General features: G+C 50.0%; 1 protein-coding gene across 13 annotated transcripts in view; it reads left to right on the top strand.

The window, feature by feature from the left end:
• Mcf2l (MCF.2 cell line derived transforming sequence like) overlaps positions 1-17,126 on the top strand; it is a 169,879-nt gene that overhangs the window by 39,084 nt on the left and 113,669 nt on the right. For 4 of the 13 annotated variants that reach the window (XM_004663415.2, XM_045145143.1, XM_045145138.1 and 1 more), the window contains exon 1: positions 16,111-16,313. The exons of 7 other annotated variants lie outside the window; for them this stretch is intronic. In XM_004663415.2, coding sequence (XP_004663472.1) covers positions 16,235-16,313 — 79 coding nt within the window. In that variant the 5' untranslated portion in view covers positions 16,111-16,234. Of the gene's footprint in view, positions 1-16,110; positions 16,314-16,345; positions 17,033-17,126 lie in introns of those variants that run through there. 2 more of the 13 variants (XM_045145140.1, XM_045145139.1) reach the window with 2 other exon arrangements.

Here is a 17,126-nt window from a genome sequence, read left to right as displayed (position 1 = left end):
TTGGATGTTGCCTGAGTCAGTCAAGGCTTTGTGTTAGGCTTTGTCTCTGGGTCTGAGTGCAGAGATGACATAAACTATTAATTCCTAGGTGCAGTTAATAAGGGGCCCAAGTGCCCCCATGCATACATGGCCTGTGAGGTTTGCAGGCTGTGTCTTTAGAGCTGGGCTTGTGGAAGCATCAAATAGATGAGAGTATCTCTGATCTGAGAAGTCTCACTTCTGCACCAGAACACCAGAGTCATGCACCAGTTAACATCAGGAAAAGTCTAAAGGTCACAATGTGAATTAACTTTAAACATTTTGTCTTTTAAATCCTATCATATTTGACTCCTGTATGTATTTTATCCACTGGCATAACTTGAAAAGGGCATTTGACCAGGTTACTCCCCAGGAATAGGTTGTGAGGAAATTCTAAAAGCTCATTCTTTAAAGAAGTCCACTTCCAGTGTGTTGGAACACCACTGCAGATGCTCACACCACTCCCAGCCCACATCACACTGTGCTGGGCCCAGGCATCTGATCCCTGTGGTGATGAGGTGGTGGGATCTGGAGACATGATCCTACAAAGGGCAGCTACCTGCCAGTGGCTCTGGCATGCCTCTGGGGTAGGGGGGGTGAGGACACCTGCACTTTACCTGTGGTCACCATTCTCTTGGGCGGGCTGTGGCTGCTTCCGAGGACAAGCAGCCACCGAGGGGATGCAGGCCCTGGCTGGGCCAGTTCTGCAGTTCCGGTGGCATGTGCGTTTCATCCAGGAGTCCTAGGATGCCACAGGCTGTTTAAAACCTCCCTTTCATTCTCTTGGACCAAGAACATATAATTCAGCTAGGAGTGCACTACGAGGGTACCTGACTGTGTTGGTTTTGACACCACCCTGCATTACACCTGAGGGTTTCATCAATAGACAATGCCGCAGTGGTTCTTGTGAGGGTCTGCCCTAGGAGAAAGGGTGAGGAAATACACCCTGCACCACCCAGCTCGACAGGTTTCCAGGCTCTGCGGAGCTGCATGCTCCCCGGGGCACCGCTGCCGCTCCCCACAGGAGTGAAGGTCCCTGGCTCCTCATGCAGACACCCTGGGGAGTTCTTAGGAACTGCCTGAAATTGGAGCCCTCTGGATCTCAGCCCAGTAGCTCCGGCACAGGAAGTAGAACAATAGGCATTTCAAGATCTGGCTTCAGTCTTTCTGAGCCGTGTTGGAGCCGAGGCCAGGGACTCTGGGCACTGGAGACCTGGCCCAGCAAAGCAGACTGGCACTGCCTGTGTCCACTGGTTTTTCTAGCTGGACAGACATTGTGGGGGTCATTTCGAGGGCTTGCTGTCGTCGTTTCTTACTACATTTAGTTTTGGCCCATGAAGGATAATGTATGGTTTATGTGCCCGGCACAGTGCTGCGTGTTTTGTGGCAACATTCGCTTGTGCGTTTTTATCACTGACATTATCCCAGCTGTGCTTGTGATTCTCTAACTAAACACAGAAATTGCCTGGCTGTGGAAGGCTGTAAATTAATTAATGAACTTTCATTTAGGAAAATGCTTGGAACAACTCCAAGGAAGAAAGTGAGTGGATTTATTGGGCTCTTTTCTGCTTTTCTCCTCTTTTTTTTTTTTTTTGTGAGGTAGGGTCTCACTGTAGCCCACGCTGACCTGGAATTCATCCTGTAGTCTCAGGGGAGTCTTTAACTCATGGTGATTCTCCTACCTCTGCCTCCCAAGTGCTGGGATTAAAGGCGTGCGCCACCACACCCAACTTTTTTCTCCTCTTTTTTTTTTTTTCTTTTTTTTCTTTTTCTTTGAGATAGGGTCTTATGTAGCCCCAGCTGGCCTTAAACTTACCATGTAGCTGAGGATGACCTTAAACTTCTGGTCCTCCTGTGCCCACCTTCTAATTACAGGCATTTGGATTTAGTATTTTTCTTATTACTTTGGGGTTTTACCTTATATGTATACAAACTTTGTTTCCCTTACTTGGACAGAATCTTGCCATTCGCTTTGCGTGTTCACACGCAGTGTGACTTGGTTGGGCTTTCCCCAGACTTCTTATCACCCACGGCTTCCAAGTCCGCTCAAGCTGGATGTCCATGAACTGACATCTCCTGAGCCTCCAGTCTGTTGATGTTTTTCTCTCTTTCGCCAGCACATACAGACTTATGACCTCATAGGCTCTTCATCAGCCAGCGTTCCACAAGCACAGCAGGGCCTGGGCAGAAACCCTGCATCCCTGTGAGCTGTTCCTAGAGCGGGCTTACGTACTATGGGGCCCAGCAAGTCTGAAGCCAGGGAACTGAGGCAGGAGTTCTCTGTGGCATGTGGAGGCAGAATTCTCTCTTCCTTGCAGACTTTCGTCTTTTGGCCTTCAGCGGGGTGCTCACCCTGAAGGGTTGTCTGCTTTACTGGGAGCCCCCTGATTGCATGTGTTCATCAGCCGCATCTACAAGGTGCCCACACAGGGCCCCAGCCAGCACTGGGCAGGGGAAGGAGGATCAGCCCTGCCCTGGCCTGCGGAGACCAGCCATACCCCCGCTTACCTACTGTTTGTCCTGCCTTAGCCACACCGAGCCTGACCTAAACTACTGCTTCCCCGGAGTTTCGTCACCCCTGGGCTGCATCTCAAGTCCCAGGACTCTCCGTGTTACACCTCCACACCTTCCTAAAATGCCACCCTCACCAAAGCAATTGTGGGGACATTTTTGTATCTGCCTTCCTGGACCCACAGGCATCTGGAGACCCATGAAGATTTTCCTCAAGACCTTGTCCTTGCAGGGTCTTGATGGACCCCACAGGAGCCTTAAATACCACACATCCCCGAGGGACTTGACTTTAGTGACAGGAAATCTCACCTCAACCCATGGGTTAGGGCATATTCCTGTACAACAGGGCTTACGGTACAGGTCCATGCAAAGACCTTTCTGAAACAAATGCAGTTGAATCCAACTGAATTAGTTTTGTGTTGGGAAAGCTCCCCTGTGCCCTTCTCTCCTCATGTTCTCTGGTAATGGACTGTACTAGATGGTCCTCCTCACATCCTGCCCTCACTCCACCACGTGGCTCTCCTGGGCCTGGGCAGTTGGAGTGTCAGTTAACTATATACACCCACCATCTGGAGCCCTCATCAGAATTTCTTGGACATGGTGTGACATCAGCACATCCTTTGTGGAGACAGCCCGTTCTCCTGCTCCAGGACCCACCTCTTGTGCTTGGGGGCTTCCTCTCCCAGGGGCTGTCCCTTCTTGAGAACAGAGTGTCCTTTGTCCCTCATGAGGTGGGCAAGTCATCCTGGGGGAATGCTTGTTTTCCAAGCAGGCGCCCAGAACAACAAAATATGAGGAAGCTGCCTATTGTTCCGTGGCTCCTCATATTGAGGTCTCTCCAGTGTCGACTGGTTTTTCCTCTTAGTTTTGTTTTCCCACTGCTAAGTGGATATCCCATCCCTCTGACAAAAGCAGAATATCTGGTGGCAAGTTCTAAAATGAGAACCATCCTTACAGCCCATAGCTGCTCACACAGGATGGATCCTGTGCTTTGCTTGGGATGAGTGCTCCCTAGATGACCATGTAGTTTCATCTAGGGTCTTCAAATGCTCTGCTTTTCTTGAAGGCATGAAGAGAACGATCTCATGCTCTGAGGCTGGTGCCAGGAGCCTGCTGGGCCTCTTCAGCAATGCCCTCCATAACCCTGCTGTCCTGAACCTGATCCCCTGTCCTGCAGTGGGCCGCTTCCTCCACCAAACCAACCTGGCCGCTTTGTTGAGCCTTGGATGATGTTGGTCCAGCTGTCAACTTAGGGTGGGACAGCCTCTTCTGCAGAGGGCCAGTTTCAGGTATGCCAGTTCTCATTTCTGCCATGACAGCATTGAACAGTGGCCACAAGGGTGCCACTTGTTACCCGGAAGTTCTGATGGCCAGAATCCCTAAGCCAAGAGGTGGGCAGAGCTGGTGCTCCTACAACACAAGAGGAACCTGACCCCTCCCTTGTCTAGCTTTCCCTGTGGCTCAAGGCCACATCACTGGCTGCTACCACCCTCCCATTCCCCTGCCTCAGAGCCAACTACCTGTCTCCCTCTTAGAACAGAGATGATATTAGGTCCCTGTATAACAAGACCTCCTAACTGAATCACACCTGCAAAGTCCTGTGGTGACACTCACAAGTTCCAAGTGGGCATCTTCAGGTGCCCCCAGTGGCTCTCCAGTACCTGGAGGCTGTATCATGGCTGTCCCTTGCCTGCTAGGTGTGCCTCAGTTAAGGGCATCCCGAGGGCCATAGACTTTGTGCTGCAAAGGGGAAGACTGACCAGGTGGGTGGGGCTTCATGGACTAGCAAGGACACTAAAGTCCTCTTGGCTCCCTTTTCTGACCCACCAGCAGTGCCTGAACTGCCAGGGTCCCTGCCTGCTGGCTTCTGGTTTGGCCTGCATGTGCCTGCTCTCTGGGTGGGGGCACAGAACTCCCAAGGAACCTTCTGAAGATAGTCAGAGCCTGTGAGACATCTCACATAGACAATAACTTCAGAATGGTGAAGTAATGCAGTCAGGATTCTATTGTCATTGAAACGAGACACACATCAAAAGCAACTCTAAAGTGCACAGCAGCCTGCCACTGACTGACTGCTCTCTGCTAGGGAAACCCCCCAGCTGGGGGCCAGGCTGATATGACAGCCGCCAGGGGTGGAGCAGGTCCCCTATGGTCCTTTTTTATGATTCCACATGGAGGAACTGTGGTTCATCTTCAGAGTGTACAGTGACCATAGCCCTATGGAGTGGGATCCTGAGGCTGACCCTATCCGATCCTCCACCTCCCCTGGCCTGCACATTTCTGGTGGTCCTGGCACTGGCCTCTTACTTCTGGTGATCCTAGAGGCTAGGGCTGAGCCAGTGGCTTCCCCTTTTTGAGGTGCCATTCCCCCACACTCTACCATTGTCATGACAAGCAGCCTCATTTTCTAGTTTGGAGCCCAGTTCTTACGACACATTGTCCTTATCCCAATGCAATCAACGTCACAGACAGCCTGCCTGGTGACCTTGTAAAAGTCTCTGGGAACAATGAAGTGTCACAATGTGACCTTGCTCCACAGAATTTACATCAAGACTAAAGCAAGGGCACTTACATGCCTCTCAGGATTCATTTGCCCACTTGGAGCACACCCCCTACCTTTCCCTTTCCCCCTACCCCACACTCTCAATGTTAAGGGACCCAGGCTATTTCCTGAGCTCCATAATTGCTTCTAGGCTAGGCAAGCAGGGCTGGTGATCAGGAGGCTGGCAGAGGCGCCTTGAACCCACAGCTGATGCCTGGTGAGGCCACACCTCGGCCCCACCCGTGATGCTAAAACACGTACTCTTCACTGCCTGCCTATCTGGGAGAGTGGTGGCTCTTTTAATGGTCCCATAACTTGTCTGCCATTTGAGGTCATATAAACTCCTTCAGTTTAGTCTTGGTCACTAGACAACCCTCCTGTGTGCCCAGTCCAGGATAGGGGCTGGAGGGACGGCTGTCAGTAAGGGTGTACCTTCCCTTGCCTCTCTCCAGCTTGTCCCTGGACCAGCTTCTCTACATCTTCATGACCTCACAGCATACAAACTCATCCATAAGCACGCACGTATGCACAAGCATGTGCACTTACCTGGACCAAGTGGTGCTGTCTTCCTAGAAGCCTGGGTGGGGTTCCTGAATCAGGGTCACCCTCTGTGATGGGTTAGGGTTGGCGGCTGTACCATTATCTCTGACCTGGCACTCAGTCAGCCCTGCCTAGGGACAGAAACTTGGACAGACCTTTGCCCCAGATGTCTTGCCCAGGGCTGGTCACCCCTTCTTGCTGGGCTGCTAGGCTAGCACACATCTAACTGGGTGAAGCCCAGACTTCCTCGCTGAAGGCTCCTGCTCTAGTTGTTGATGGGTTTCCCAGAGAGGATAGAAAAGAGAGATCCCTTCCCAGCTGCTGCCCCTCTTTGCAGGGCACTTTGTAGGATTCTGAGCCCCCATACAGCCAGCCACCCTCAACACAGAGCAGTTTTCTGAACTCAAAATCTGGGCCTCTTTATCTTCACCATGGCTCTCAGCTGAGAATCTGGAGGACAGAAAAACCCAGACAACCCACATCTGAGTGTGTTGAGGACTGCCAGGTGATGGGACCCTAGACCAAGTGAGGGTGGGTGGGAACACAGCGTAGTGACTACTTTGGGGAGACATTTCTCCTGTAGCTTGGCAATGACATGAAGTGGATGGGATCCCTAGGACAAAACTGCAGCGCCCCCTCCCATGTGAGAGGAATAATCTTGTGCAAGGAGTCTGTACAACCACCCAGGGGGACACGAGGATTGTCCACAAAGAAGTTAGTGAATCCTCGAGGACCAGGGCAATGGCTTCCAGCTCTGTGGCAGCCTCAGTCCCAGGGCCAGCACTCTGTTCCGCATTGTCTTCAAAATGGATTTACACTATTTTCTTCCTTTTTTCATTCCTTCCTTCCTTCCCCTGTCCCTCTCTCCCTTCTTTCTTCCTCCCCTCCCTCCCTTCCTCCCCCTTCTTCCTTCTGCTCCTCCCTCCCTTCCTTCTTCCTTCCTTTCTTCTAGGCACATGTGTGTAGTATGTATAGTATGTGTGTGTGTGTGTGTGTGTGTGTGTGTAGATGTGCACACCCTATACACATGCATGCAAAAGCCAGACAAGGACATCAGGTCCTGTTTCCATGCTCTTCTGCCTTACTTCCTGGAGACAGAGTTTCTCACTGAATCTGGAGCTTGACGTTGACCAGGGAGCCCCAGTAATCATCATGTCTCCACTCCCACTGCCAGGGTTATAAGGCAGGTTGTGGGTGCTGAGCATCAGACAAGTTCTTATGCTTGCGCACTAACCCCTCTTAACCTACTGAGCCAGCTCCCCAAATGACCTTTCTGGGCTCTGAACCTGCTGGACTGGGTAGGACTGTGTCCCTAGAAACAGTGCTGAGGTCCTTCTCTCTTTCAGTTTGGAGCTCCCAATAAAGTGTGCTTGAGAAGAATCCTGTTGTTGTCGTTCTTCCTGCTGGTGGGAGGGGCACAACAAGTGGTGCCGAAACCCTGGACTTGTCAACAAACGGCCAGTTGAGAGGACCCCCTGAGGATATTTCCGAGGGAGGATTCAGAACTCAACACACGGAGCGGCGGTACCGATGATGTTGACCACTGGGGAGACTCAAAAGTCATCATAGTGCTGAGAAAAGAGAGAATGAAGTATAGTGTTCAGCACTGAGACATCCATATCACACCTTTGAAGGCTCAAGACCTTTGTCAAAGAGGTGGAAGAAAGAAAGCAGGAGCAAGGAAGGGGAAGAGTTCTTCTTAGCATTTTCTTCTGGACACAAAGTAGCTGTGGATTCATGACTTCAGTGGCTGTCCCTGTCTACAGAAGAACTACATAGAAGAAGAGAAAAACAAATGATATTAAAAATAATAATAATAAAGTAAAAAAGAGGGCTCTGTTAGAAAGAAGAAGGGATTCAGAAAGGCTGGAGAGATAGCTCAGTAGTTGAAGGCTCTTGCTTCCAAAACCTATCAGTCTGGGTTCAATTAATTCTTCAGTATCCATGTAATGCATGATAGATGTACAAAGTGGCACATGCATCTGGAGCTGGCAAGAAGCCCTCATAAGCCCATTTGCTCTTTCCCTTTTTCTCTCTGTCTGTCTCTCTCTCTCCTCTACTCACTGTCACCTCATTCAATCTTAAATAAATTTTTTTTTTTAAGGAAGGGATTCAGTGGAGGGTAATAAGGAAGAGGGGATGAAGGAAAATGGTGGAAATGTAATATTTTGAGCATGGTATATTGTACAGATATATGGAACTTGTCAATAAAAAGGTTATTAAAAGATAATAACTCTCACAAAGGTCAGCTTACACTCTAGACAATAAGATGGCAGAGAAAAACATGATATGGGAAGTTAATTGCATTGCAGGAGCTAAGGACCCTCGATGTATTTATCAGGAAGGATAAGCTTTGGCATCACTAGCTATTGATAAGTGACAACCTTATTGTAGGAAGTCAGGGCTAGGATAGCTGGGATGGCTGGGAACAATTTCTATCACTAAACATTTATACTTTCTTTGTCCATTATTTATTTATTTATTATTTGAGAGCGACAGACACAGAGAGAAAGACAGATAGAGGGAGAGAGAGAGAATGGGCGTGCCAGGACTTCCAGCCACTGCAAACGAACTCCAGACGCGTGCGCCCCCTTGTGCATCTGGCTAACGTGGGACCTGGGGAACCAAGCCTCGAACCGGGGTCCTTAGGCTTCACAGGCAAGCGCTTAACCGCTAAGCCATCTCTCCAGCCCATTTATACTTTCTAGTGTTGCCATCCAGGCACCTTATGTGAGATGAAGATGGTTTCAGTGAAATAAATAGCTCAGCATGGTTGCAAGTTAGTAGGGCATTAAGGCTTCCTGTGAGCCCAAGACCCTTCTTTCACTGCACTAGGATGCTACCCAACTTAAAAATCAGGCATGCAACCGATAGTCTTAAATTTCTGGAAAGAGGAAGTGTAGACAGGAGGATCTATGTGGCTTCCTGTCCACCAGTCTATTCTAATTTGCTAGCTCTGGCCCAATAAGTACGGTGCCTCAAAACCAGTGACAGGCATTCCTAAAGATGGCATATGAGATATTTTTTTTTCTCTTACCACATGCATATAAGTGCACATGTCCACACACAAGCACTCACATATACCTGAACATATACATGTACACACACAGACACACGTTAAAAACAAAGAATATGGAAAAGATCAAATATAACTGATGCGAGCATGATAAGATTAGAGAATAAAGAAGGCAAAGTCCACTGAAATTAATTTTATTTATTTCTCCTTCCATAGAATGTTGACTAGCATATTGGTATATATGTGACAATGAAAACAAAAATAGTTGTAGCAGGCTGACACTATGCTAATCACATATGGTCATAAAATCGCAGCTGTAGTGTTTTGAGCACACAAATAACAAGCTAGAAAGAGTAGAGATGATTTCTTTCATGGAGCAGCAGGGAATATATCAGTATATTTGTGTCATATCAACTTTCCGTCATGAGTCCACAATGCTCAATGAAAGAAAAGCTAAGTTTCAGGTGATAAGGTTAATTTAATACCAGACAACTATGAGTGTGATCCTAACCCGGCTAACTTTAAGTGGAGGTTCATGAGGCATGTCTTTTGTGCAAGAATCAGCAGATATTGAAATGTACATGCAGTGAAATCTGGTAGATGCACTTGTGAAATCACTGCAGTCAATCAGAACATTCTCATCATCTCCAAAGTCATGTTATTCTTGTCATACTCTGTGCCTGTCGATGTCCAAAGTCTTCTGATCAATTCTTTGTCACTCTAAATACTGGTATTAATGGGGTAATGTACAAAGTATTTTTTTTTAATTTCTGGCTTCTCTCACATGGAATAATGAACTTTAGATTCCTCTCTATTGTGATGAAGTCGGAACATTGTTATGACCAAGTGCTGTCTCAGTGTTTTTTTTTTTGTTTTTTTTTTTTATTTGAGAGCGACAGACACAGAGAGAAAGACAGATAGAGGGAGAGAGAGAGAATGGGCGCGCCAGGGCTTCCAGCCTCTGCAAACGAACTCCAGACGCGTGCACCCCCTTGTGCATCTGGCTAACGTGGGACCTGGGGAACCGAGCCTCGAACCAGGGTCCTTAGGCTTCACAGGCAAGCGCTTAACCGCTAAGCCATCTCTCCAGCCCTGTCTCAGTGTTTGAATGTATGCCATGTACTTCATCTGCTTGTGGGGTCATTGTGTAATTTATACTTATTGACTGTTAACATAGAGCTACAATTACCACTTACATATGGAAGTGTTTGTGGATGTATGTGTCCGTCATAAATAAGTATCTAAAAACGGAAAAAATAAAAAAAAAAAAAAAGAAACAGTGCTGAATCCTACCCCAAAACAGTAAATGTGACTTGACTTGGAAATAAAGCAGATGCAAGATGTGGCCATATAGGGGAGAAGGCTAGCCCAGTGACTGATGCCCCATGGGCAAGAGATAACCAGGGCATCAGTGGCAAGGTGACTGGACGAGGCAGCACAGCTTCAGGGAAGCTAGAGAGGCAGGAAGAACCCTTTGTGGGCTCAGAGGTGCACATTTGCTACGCGGCTTTCCTAAGTGTTCTCCCTCCCCCAGGGTACCGAGTGTGGGGGGAGCTTGGGCTACACCCTCTGTGCCAGTGGCTATGAGAACATCCAGTGGGTCCTGGAGAGAGCAAGTTCTTCCTCAGCAGTTCCCATGGTCAGGAAGCCAGGTGGAGTGCCCACCCAGTTCACTGTGCATGGCCACTGTGTCAAGACCCTAGGAGGTAACCCCACAGCCTCCGTGTCAATGTGAGTTTGAGATGCGTCCCTGTTCCTCCGGCCTGTGTGAGCCGCTCCTTCACCCGTTTAAGCAAATGTTCTTCCTGAGAGCAAGTCACGTCTTTTCTCACCCACAAGGCAGTCCTGAGCAGTGCGGGGGCTGCTGGGGTGGGTGAGCCCACCAGTGCCCCCATGCTGGGACACGCCGTTGTAAGCTGTGCCAGAAACACAGGCATGTTTGTTCCCCCACAATGTCAAAATTTACTGAATGACAAAAGTTCACAAGCTGGGCGTGATGGTTAATCTCATTTGTCAACTTGACAGGATTTAGAATCACCATGGAAACAAATCTCTGGGCATGTCTGTGAGGGATTTTTTTTAGATTAGGATATTAGAGGTGGGCAAACCTACCCTAGGTGTGGGCAGCACCATTCCATGTCCCAGCATTCATCTCCCTTGGCTTCCTAACTGCGGACACAGTGTGACCAGCTGCTTCAAGCTCCTGTCAGCATGACTTCCCCACCATAACAGACTGGAACTCAGTCTGTGAACCCAAACAACCCTCTTTCTTTTAGTTGCTTTTAATCGGGTGTTTTGTTGGAGCAAGGAGAAAAGGAAGCATACACTACATCTGTCTTGTTGGCTACAATGGGCCAAGTAGTCCCAATTTCCCCTGGTGGTTGGCTGCTGCTGGCAACACAGGCTTTTTCATTCAGTGTTTAATGACTAGTAGTAGCTCTCAGATTCCAGAGGAAGTACATCTCACTTACGCATACATGTAGGTTACAGAAGGCTACAGCAGGGTTAAGGAGGCTTCAGCAGAGAAAGCAGCAGTTGACGTACACCGGAGCCTTGAGGAGCCAGAGCTGACACGTGCCGAAGGGCCCTGCAGTGGCTGGGTGCCGGGAGAGCTGTTGAGGCACGCCGAGCTGGGCTGCAGGGTCTCAGGAATGAGTTGGGTTCCAGGGTTGAATTGAGCTGAAGAGGAAGGTGCAAGACAGAACCAAAGAGGGTGTAGAAACAAGGAGCAGGGAAAGCCTTTAATCCCAGCACATGGGAGGCAGAGGTAGGAGGATGGCTGTGAGTTCGAGGCCACCCTGAGACTACTTAGTGAATTCCAGGTCAGCCTGGACTAGGATAAAACCCTGCCTCGAAATCCACCCCCCCCCCAAGAAAAAGAAGGGGTAAGTTCAATGGTCAGATCTGTTTGGCAGAAAAGATTGAATTTCTCACTCATACAATGTGGAGAAACTTGGAGCAGGGTAAGCCTGATTCTCGACACTTCCCGGGGACACTGTGGGGTCCTGTGGCTTCCTGTGTTTGCCTGCTGTGGGTGTTTGACAGCATGAGCTGCACACTTGAAAGTCATGGACAGCCTCAGAAACGTGAGAGAGCTGCGCCCCTTGTGTGTAACTCGACTTCTAGGATTTTACAGGAGAAAGAGTCAGTCATGAGAAAAAGATTTGCCTATGTGTTTCTTTGCCACATTATTTATGACAACAATAACTGCCAAGAAAATTTGACTCATTAATTTTTTTATTTATTCATTTATTTGCTTATTTGTTTTTGTTTCTTGAGGTAGGGTCTTGCTGTAGCCCAGGCTCTCCTGGAATTCACTATGTAGTCTCAGGGTGGCCTCGAACTCACAGCCATCCTCCTACCTCTGCCTCCTGAGTGCTGGGATTAAAGGCGTGCGCCACCATGGCTGGCTCATTAAATTCTTTGAATAGGACTTCCTGGGTATTCAAAGTCATGTTACTTACTACTGACACTTACTGTGTTACAATTCTGTATAAAAACGCAACAGAGAGTGAACAAGAACTCTTCTTTCTGCGCGACACTACAGCTTATTTTCTTGTTACTTTCCACGGTTTCCTTACATGACCATGATGATTTTGATTAAGGTACTAGTTTTATACATCAAAAAGTAGCAACCAGGGGCTGGAGGCATGGCTTAGCACTTAAGGCATTTGCCTGCAAAGCCAAAGGACCCAGGTTTGATTCCCCAGGACCCAGGCTAGCCAGATGCACAAGGGGGCGCACATGTCTGGAGTTTGTTTGCAGTGGCCGGAGGCCCTGGCACACCCATTTTCTCTCTCGCTCCCTCTTTCTCTGTCAAATAAATAAATAAATAAAAAGAAAAAAATTAAAGTAGCAATCAGGTGCTGAGGAAGATGGTTCAGTCCATAAAGTGTTTGCCTCACAAGCATAGGGGCCCAAGTTCAGATCCCTGGCACCTATGGAAAGGCCAGGTGTGGTGATGTGTGGGAGGTGGAGGCAGGCAGATCCCCAGGAAGCCTGGAAAGCTAGACTAGCCAAATCTGGGTTCTGGGTTCTGGGCTCGGTGAAAGAGCCTGTCTAAATAAGTCATGTGCGGAGGGATGGAGGAAGACACCCAGTTTCAGCCTGTAGCCCCCACACACATGCGTGCTAGGAAAAAGCTGGAACTGAACTGGAAACGAAACCAGAGGAAAGACCTGGCTCAACAGCAGAGACTGCTCTAGACAACCTGAGAAGCACATGGAGGGCTCTTCTCTTATACACTAGGGATAATTAGAGTGTTCTCGTAAGGGCAATGGAGTCATTGGAATTCCCATCTGGACAGGTGATTTGAGCCTTTTCAGGAAAATAGCAATCCTTACAGTGTTTGTTTGTTTGTTTGTTTGTTTGTTTGTTTGTTTGTTTTTCACTTGAGGTAGGTGGCCACTTCTGGGAACTAGAAACCTTTGTATTATAAAATGGCAATGTATGTATTGTAAATGTATTGTAAAATGCAATGTAAAATAGAGTTCAAAGTGGAGACATTCTGGTTCTAACAGTGCACATGAGTACACACACACACACACACACACACACACACGTGCAAAAAAAAGGAAGGAAATGATCCCTTGTATGAGAACTAGGGGCAATTTCTCCATCACAGAACACCCCTGGCTGTCTTCCCTTAGGGTTTGTCTCGTTCCAGCTCCTGTAGGGTCCAGACTTCTTCCCAGGCTAGACCTAGAGAGAGTTGGCAAGTACTCCTCTCTCTGTGCTCCCAGAAGTGACACCCCTGGGTCGCGCAGGTGTGACACCAGAGTCAGCCTCTATCACTCTAGGATCTGTGCACTTGCTAGCACTGACCCCTGAGCTGGCCTCCTGCCAGGCCCCAGCGCATCCTTGCTGCGGAAGCACAGGTCTACTCCTCTGCTCCCAGCTGGGCCCGCCCCCAACTCCACCTCTAGGGACTAGAGTTGGTTCTTTCAGGCCAGCCCTACTCCTGTCTCCTGTCCCTCCCCTTAGTGGCTGATCTTCCGGAAACGTTGCCAAGGAGAGGCTGGTATCCAGGTGTAACCTTACAGCATCTGCCTCCTCCTGGGGCCTGGCCTGGGAGGGAGCTGCTCCCCTGGGGCCCTTTCTGGAGCAGGCCAGGAAATGAGAAGGAAAGAGACCTTTCTGTGGTCACCACTGATCACAGTTTATGGGGGTGGGGCTTACCTTGTGACTTGAGGCCATTCTAACCCAGACTCCTCTGCAAGGTCTCTGGAGGCAAACACTTGGTTTCTAGGTCCAAGTCTGCCCCAGCATCCCCTTTCACCAGTTACTGGAACCAGAGCTCTTAGGGCAAAAGTCTGCACTCTGACAGCCCCAACCCATGAGGTTTGTACACCCGTGCCCAATTCACCAGTTAAAGAGATAAGTGATGGTGGAAAGTACAGATTTAGTCAATGTGGCCACACCGGGAAAAGGAAGGGACAAAGAGATCCAGTGATGTGCACATGAAGCTGGCCTCAGTGGCCAACAGGCTCCTGAAGCAAGTGCATAGAGTCCTAATTCACTCAACATAGCCCACCCAAGGAGCTCCAGGCACAGTGGACAGCGTGGGGTGGAAGTAGGAAGCTAAAGAAGGTGAGGAGGTGCTCCCTGGAGGGACAGGAGGTTGGCGTGGGTAGGAAGCCCATAGTCGCACTTCCGTTTGGTTTGGAAGAGAACATGACCCAGGCAATGGGGCTTATGAGGGACCAGGTGGCCCCTGTGGGGATGCACATTTTCTGAGCTAGATATGGGGTGTTGCACTGTGGGGCAGCGAGACCTCAAGGTTTTCCCATGGTGAGGCCTGGGCTGGGCAGGAGCATGTGGGCAGGGTTGTCCCTTCAGCACAGCTGGAGAACAAGGCCTCAGACCCCGGTGGGAAGGCAGAGCCTGCACTTCCGCACACCTCCTGGGATCTGGGTGCCTGAAGCTTAAAGTCCTAGCTTGGCATGTGGGGGGTGGAGAAGGGGAGTGCGAGGATGGATGGCAAAGATGTCAGAGATGATGGGCAATTCTTCCCGGGGACCTTTACTTCTGCTGAAGTGCTAAGTGAGCCTGGCTTCTGGTACTGTAGACACAGCAGGGTTATTTCAGCACTGGGCTGCCCAAGGACACCTGTCCTCGCAGACAGGCATTGTGCCCACCATTCCTTGGGCACCATGTGCTTACTTAGAGTCCAGGGATGATGCCACTGGTAGTCAGAAAGGCAACAAGCGCTTCCTGTTGTGCCATCGCAGTGGTGCTTAGCACATGCAGTGACTTTCACTCTATGTGGTGATTGTGTGCCGCTTTTTCTTGCCGTCCAGCCTGAGTTCTGTAAAGCGAGTATGTGGAGGTCTGCATCTCTTTACTGTGTGGCTCACTGCTGAAAGACTGCCACATGGGGTGCTAGTACCCACATGCTGTTGGACACTGAAGTGTGGGCATACACAGGTGTAAGTGGACATGTGGTCCTGGTGCACACATGTGCTGTTGGACACGGGTGCTGGTGCACAGTGTGTTGTGGTGACACTGAGGTCCTGGTACACTTACCCTGTCAATGTGAGCTGCAGTTTGAACCTCAGCCCTGGCCACTCGTGGAATGGGCACTTTTCCTGTAATTCTTTCTCTTTAAATTTATTTGACTTGATTTATTTATTTGAGGGGGATAGATAGAAAATGGGCACGCCTTGGCCACTGCAAACGAACCCCAGACACATGCGCCACCTTGTACATCGGGCTTACGTGGGTCTTGGGGACTCAAACCTGGGCTCTTTGGCTTTTTAGGCAAGCGCCTTAATTGCTAAGCCATCTCTCCAGTGCGCGCTCTCTCTCTCTCTGAACCATGTTATTTGTACTACCAAACCACTAAAGGATGCCCAGCAGCTATGCACGCAAAGACAGGGATGTGGCAGCCCGTGCCCTGAGCACCATCAAACCGGAATCTGTCAGGCGCTGATGGTGTCAAATGCACTTTGTGGATCTCTGCCAAGAACGGAGAGCCCGGGCCTGCAGCAGCAGAGCTTCTGTGGTACAAACCTGTGTCTTAGGGAGGGCGGAGCCCATGCAAGGAGAGTCAGGTTCTCCCCTGGCCCCACACAGACCCGGCTCAGGGATCTAGCCACCCACCTTTCTGCGCGCCCCGGGAGGCATGCGGCCGCGTGGAGAGCGCGCGCCAGGCTGCTGCGGCCTCTGCACCTGCCCTGCGGCGGCGGGAGGTAACACGGACACCGGGCTCGGGGGTCCTAGGGCTCGAGAGTCCCGGTCCCTCTCAATGGTCCTTGCCCAGCCCGAGAGCCCGGGGGAGGGGCGAGGGCGGCCCAGTGCGTCTGCGCGGGGCTTCCAGGTGCCCTCCCTGTGCACACGAGAGCCCCAGGTGCCCCCGGTGGTGCCCACGCGTGACTCTCAGGTGCGGGGTGGTGACCCGCCGGGCGCCCGCACTGCTTCCGCTTCCGCCGAGCGCCCCCCGCCAGCGCAGGGTGCGCCCCCCTCCCGGTGGCGCAGAGACCAATCGTGGAGAGAAAGAGCTGCAGCCCCCTCCTGGGCAGCCGCGCCCCTCCCCACCGCGCCGCCCCACCTCTGGTGCCGCCGAGGCAGACCTGCTGGGATCGGTTTTTTTGTTGTTGCTTCAGAGGATGAGGTTTTGGCTGAGAAATGAAGAGATGGCCCTAGAAGAAATGGTGCAGAGATTAAACGCGGTTTCCAGGCACACTGGTAGGAGGAGCTGCTAGCCTTGGTTATATATTTTTAAGCTTGACATTATTTGTTGAATTTTAAGGAAATACATCTCATGGCTATGTAACCTCCTTCATCTCTCTCTCCTAGCCCTGATCATGGGGAAGAACAGGCATGACGGGCATTTTCTGGTAGCTGATATGTGTGCATGGATTGTCAGTGTGATTTTATTCTGCCTGGCATAGTTTAGAGCATTGCAGAGCAGTGACACGGCTTTCTAGATTAGGGCTTGTGTGCAGAGCCACTGGCGCATGTTGGAGTCTGAAACCAGCTTGTGAGCCTCGCTTCATCTGCCGCAGCGGCCATGAACTTGTGAACCAGGGAAGGTGGAGAGCAGGCCTGGGGTGGGGATGGGAGGCAACGATGTTCACTTACACGAAGAATCCGAGCAATTGGGTGGCTCTTTCCCCCCACTATGCACCGTCCAACCAAAGACAAATGTTCGAGAGTAGTAAAGAGAGGAAGAAAAGCACACTCGAACATTGATTTCTGTATTAACTGGCAGGGGACTTAAAATCAGACATGAAGGGCAGCTCAGGACTCCTGTAGATTTCAGCCACACAGAGCTGACAGCAGGCATTTTGCTGGTGGCTTCAGTCAGTCACATTGAGGGTTCGTGCTGCTGTGAGCAGAAGGAAACAGGCACCATTGGCTAGTATTCCTTGACATGAAGAGGAGACAGCACCATGTTTTTAAAAGTAAGTTGCTGATTTTTGTATGATATTGCCATATGTTATGTGATATTTGCATTATCAGGTTGTCTAAATAGTACTTTGCCCCAGGGATTAAAAT

The sequence above is a fragment of the Jaculus jaculus genome, chromosome 3, assembly GCF_020740685.1.
Source record: "Jaculus jaculus isolate mJacJac1 chromosome 3, mJacJac1.mat.Y.cur, whole genome shotgun sequence".
NCBI classification, from domain to species: Eukaryota; Metazoa; Chordata; class Mammalia; order Rodentia; family Dipodidae; genus Jaculus; species Jaculus jaculus.
This window is presented reverse-complemented; position numbering and strand designations above follow the sequence as displayed.